At 26.4% G+C, this 4802-nt stretch overlaps 2 protein-coding genes across 7 annotated transcripts in view; one reads left to right on the top strand and one right to left on the bottom strand.

The window, feature by feature from the left end:
• The window catches only part of LOC108756871, an 18658-nt gene extending 16929 nt beyond the window's left edge, over nucleotides 1-1729 (top strand). For 4 of the 6 annotated variants that reach the window (XM_018501006.1, XM_018501005.1, XM_018501004.1 and 1 more), the window contains 4 exons: nucleotides 237-367; nucleotides 445-731; nucleotides 849-1015; nucleotides 1117-1729. In XM_018501006.1, the coding sequence (XP_018356508.1) occupies nucleotides 518-731; nucleotides 849-1015; nucleotides 1117-1707 (972 nt within the window). In that variant the 5' untranslated portion in view covers nucleotides 237-367; nucleotides 445-517 and the 3' untranslated portion in view covers nucleotides 1708-1729. The remainder of the gene's footprint in view (nucleotides 1-236; nucleotides 368-444; nucleotides 732-848; nucleotides 1016-1116) is intronic. The other 2 variants (XM_018501009.1, XM_018501008.1) reach the window with 1 other exon arrangement.
• Nucleotides 1610-4592, bottom strand: LOC108756873. The gene is made up of 5 exons (XM_018501010.1): nucleotides 4478-4592; nucleotides 3734-3904; nucleotides 3127-3313; nucleotides 2828-2905; nucleotides 1610-1688 (listed from the first exon to the last, which is right to left on the bottom strand). The coding sequence occupies exons 1-5, from the start codon at nucleotides 4511-4513 to the stop codon at nucleotides 1660-1662; spliced, it is 501 nt and encodes a 166-aa protein (XP_018356512.1). The 5' UTR covers nucleotides 4514-4592; the 3' UTR covers nucleotides 1610-1659.
• Between the last annotated feature and the right edge of the window lie 210 nt (nucleotides 4593-4802).

Below are 4802 nucleotides of genomic sequence, written 5' to 3'. Positions count from 1 at the left end.
AAAGAATAAAATAGTGGAGTTTGTTATAAACGTATCTCTGCAATCGCTGAAACTTCACATAAATACACAACACACGCACGCACGCATGCAAATCTATTTCTTATAGTTATATTTTGTTGTATTTTCTATATTCAGAACGAAGTAGTTAGTAATTAATTAAGAGATACGCACAAAGAAAAAGAAAAGAGAGAGAGAAGTATAGTCATAGAAAAGACCTTATGATTTTACAATTTTAGACGATTATGTGGAAACTTGACTGCATAGAATATTGATAGAATGTTGCATCTTAGATGAATAGTGCTTGTAATCAGTAGGCCTTATCTTCAACAAAAATACAATCACTGGATATCTTGTAGTAAAGTGTAAAGTAAGGTTTTGGAAAATTAAAAATTTATTCATATACATGTCAAATTTATTACAATTATGTAATTAATTGTTATACAGGTAAATCATAAGATTATAATAAAAATATACCACACAGAAGAGAAAATATTTACACGGAAACGAGGAAGTTGACATGGATATTCAAACGTTTGTATTTTTCGATTTGGAAACAACTGGACTGATCCAGAAAAATGTCATGCCAAGAATTACAGAGATTGCTTTAGTCGCTGTCTCGACAGAATCAATACGTAATGGTAATAAAAATTGCCTGCCAAGAGTTTTACATAAATTGGTACTCCCAGTTAATCCACAAAAAGTTATACCAGTACAGGTGCAGCATATAACAAGTGAGTTATTCTATTAGTTTAATGGCAAATTTAGTCATTAGTACTATACTAATTAAACATTTTTATATAAAATACAGTGGCATAATTTTGACAAGGAAATAATACATAATTTTGCAGAACTATATAATGAGGATATGCAGGTATTGCAACCTTTTAAAAGTGAACTTTATGAGTTAATAATACACTTTTTGCAACGTCTTACACCGCCAATTTGTTTCGCAGCACATAACGGCAACAACTTCGATTATCCAATATTCTTAGAGGAACTCAAATGTATCAATAAGGTAATAAATGATTTACATAACAATTAACTCTTTCATGATTTTTTATTGCATTTAATAATAATCACTATTTAATAATAATAATACCCTTTTCCCTATTAAAGATACTTAGTGACGAAATCCTCTGCATTGATACATGGAAAATGTTCGAAGATTTCTATAAGAAAAGAAACTTGGAACGCACAATATTTCAAGATTTGTTGAACGATGAATTCAATGACGCACTCTCCACGATGGATATGGATGTGGTGACAGAGGAAGAATCCAAAATTATTGCGACGACATCCACTGTGCGAATAATGCTTCCCTGTGACGATAAATATATTAAAGCCGTAAATACAAAAGTAGATAACTGTAACAATGATGTTGATGTCCAATCGTCGAAGAACCCTATGCAAGAGGCGAACGAAACAACACCAAAGGCTCAAAAAACGAAGCCAGAAAATGTCTTCATGCAGCGACCAGTCAAGAAAAATAACTTGAAGAAAAGATTGAATTTTGAGTTTGAGAGGCCAAGTAGCTTAAAACTTATTGCCATTCATGAACATATAGTTGGCAAACACTTTGAAGATCATCATACAGCTGAAGCAGACTGTCTCGCTATAATACGCTGCGTTAGTAACATTACTGATTTCTTTCTCAATTGGTCAAACAATCACGCAATTCCATTGATTTACTGCAAAAAAAATATATAAAAATCTTAATTGATAACAAACAAATAGCATGAAAAAATATAGTGTAAAATAAAATAAATATAATATAAAATAAATATGTTTGATTATCGTGAAGTAAAGTATAAAACTAGCGTAAAATTTAAAATAATATTAAGTATATTTCTTCCTCCATATTGGCAATGTATTAAAAGTGAGAAGTTATCTCATAATTCGATATGACTAATATGGCATGAAGGAAGAGTGCCTTAATTTCATGCACAAATGTAAATTATTTATTAAATCAAAAATATTTATTGTTAAAAATTTTTAATTGACTTAAATTCATATTTTTAGAATTTATATCTGTACTTTTAGACATCTTCATATCTTAAAGATATAAATTTAAAAAAAATTCATTGAAATGTACTATCTAGTTGCAATTGGCTTTTAAAAATTACGATTCTATGTATGAGTATAATGAATGATTGATAAAGAAAGATGAAAGACTTGTTCGTAATTGAGCGACAAATTTGTAATAACAAAAGTATAGTGATAAATTTCTTATAATATAAGAAATTACTCATATTTTTTATATATATTTTATGAATGTTACATATAAAAATTAAGAGATAATATTAATTCCGTCTGTAAATAGCAGCGTACCATTTACAATAACACATGGTCTAATTCGACGAAGCATGCTTTTTAATCTAATTAGTATCTACAGTTTTTACGTTTACTTATAGTATATTCATTTATAGTATATATGCAAATTTTAATATCCCTTTTATCTTTTGCAACACTTGTAATCTACTTTGTAAGTTGTAAAAAGCTTATTTTGTTGTTAACTTTCAGATTTGGAAAACTTAAGTTTTTTTATATAGACAAAAATAAATGAAAAATGTAAAAAAATAAATATATTATAAATATTTATGCAATAAATTAATTATTTTATCGATTGAAATATATTTTTAACATATCATTCTTTGAAAATGCGAAACAATCCTAAATTAATCAAATAATCATTACAATTGAAAATATTTTTTTTTTTTAATATTACATGTGTACGATTTTTTTAATAAAAATTGAAATTTTGTGTAAAAATTTATTTTACATTTTTTACTTCTTACATCTATATATTATGTGATATATAAATACTTACGATTTTCAAGTTCGAGTTCTGGTTCCGGTTCCGGTACATGTTCCGAATGTATCAAAATGTCTAATTCATTTTTAGTTACTATAATCAAAAATTCAAGTAAAATGTAATATCATGACATTAATTTTTATAAATTATTTGAATTAATTTGAATAATTTTTAATTAATAGCCACTTAATCTCTATATTATTAATTTTAATATATAAGCATTAAAAGTGGCTAATTTTCTAGTTGACCATATGTATGTATATATCATTCGTATGGATTTATATTCGAAGCATGAAGAAAGTGTAAGTACTCACAAACGTATTTAGCTATTGCATAATCATCATTTTTTATGTTCTTTCTTATACTTTTTAAAACATTATTTAATCTACACTCCATATTTCCCATTTCCACAGGTCCGATTTTCTCCAGCAAATTGTAATTGTTGTCCCAATAGAATTCTATTTTTCCATTGTGAAGAGCATCGTGAAGTTCTTCTAACATCTATAACAGCGTTATTATTTTAATAAACAACAAAAAATTGTATTTTAGTAATACGTTACCGTAAAAAATAAAAAAGTATATGGTTTTTTTTTAGAAATATGAAACATTTCTTTTTTATTGTAACATAATGTTTCAAGATAATAACTTGCGATGCTGTGCCATTTTTGAGTATCCCTCAGTTTCTAATAAAGAACATACATTATATATAAAATTATATAAAATAAATTGTATAAAATTATAAGTGCAATAAAAATAAAATAAAAATTAATACTATAAATAAATAAAACATTAATGTAACTAATAAAAAAAAATAAAAAAAAGAAAATTAATTATATAGGGGATATCTACGATGTTAAGTATAAAAAATAGACTAAATTTATTCGTATTAGTACAAATAAAGTGTTTATTACTCCACGATACCTTTAATTGTCGTATTACAGGTTTTATAGACCCATAATCATGACTACAAATCATGTCTTTTTCAAATTCGTAAAAACACAATCGCCAATAGCGATGTTGTGAATCTTTAAAACCTTTACTGTTATCTAATGGTTTTGGAACTGCAGACCAACGTCTATTCTCTGAAGCAGACTATTATAAAATAGGAAGGCGATTAGAAACATGTTATTTAATTATTAAATTGTTGTAAACAATTAGTTTTGCTCCATTAAGTTTTGTTTTAAAATATTAATAGTATTGAGTTTAATAAATATAATTGTTAATTTGAACAAAGATTAATTATTTTTTAATTAAATTAAATTAAATTAATTAAATTCAAAAAAGATTAAAGAAGAACTTCATATAACATACAAACTTGCAACAACATTGCTGCAATATTTGTTATTGTAATACTATTAAAATGTTGTGATTGAACCTTGACGATGTCATTCAAGGTCAAACCAAAATAAAGACTGTTTCTGCATTTTTGGTATATTTTTAAATGCTCATTACTTGGCTTCTAGGAGTCTCTTTCACCAACCTCAGTTAAGTTAACATGGATCCCAATTTCACGATTCATGGTTAACTTTTAACTTATTTTAATTTAGCATATAGAAATTTAGAACGAATTCTGACACATTTTGACTACATTTCGAACGCATTTGGACAAATTTTTCTATCAGAGTTTGCTTCAATCTAGTGTATTATAATTTTTTTATTACGTACTTGTAATATGTCACGTCTTGAACATTTTGGTGGCATAGTAATACGAGGCGAAAAAGCTAAAACAGGAACTACATCGATGTCGATAGTTCTTTCAGGAAATTTTATTACAAGTGTAAACGCTGGTCCTGTTTTCTTTATCTTTATCTAAACAAAGAAAAAAGATGTGCGATATTAGTTATAAAGTATACTAACTTTAGCTTCTCTGTTATATTCACGATGTAATATATTGTGCGACAATTTTGAATAGCCAAATATGTCGAGAATTTGCTCATTTATTACAATCTCCGATATTAGTAAAAATCGAACAAAATTTTATTGAAAAAAA

This window comes from Trachymyrmex septentrionalis, unplaced genomic scaffold (assembly GCF_001594115.1).
Source record: "Trachymyrmex septentrionalis isolate Tsep2-gDNA-1 unplaced genomic scaffold, Tsep1.0 scaffold13, whole genome shotgun sequence".
Lineage (NCBI taxonomy): Eukaryota > Metazoa > Arthropoda > Insecta > Hymenoptera > Formicidae > Trachymyrmex > Trachymyrmex septentrionalis.
This window is presented reverse-complemented; position numbering and strand designations above follow the sequence as displayed.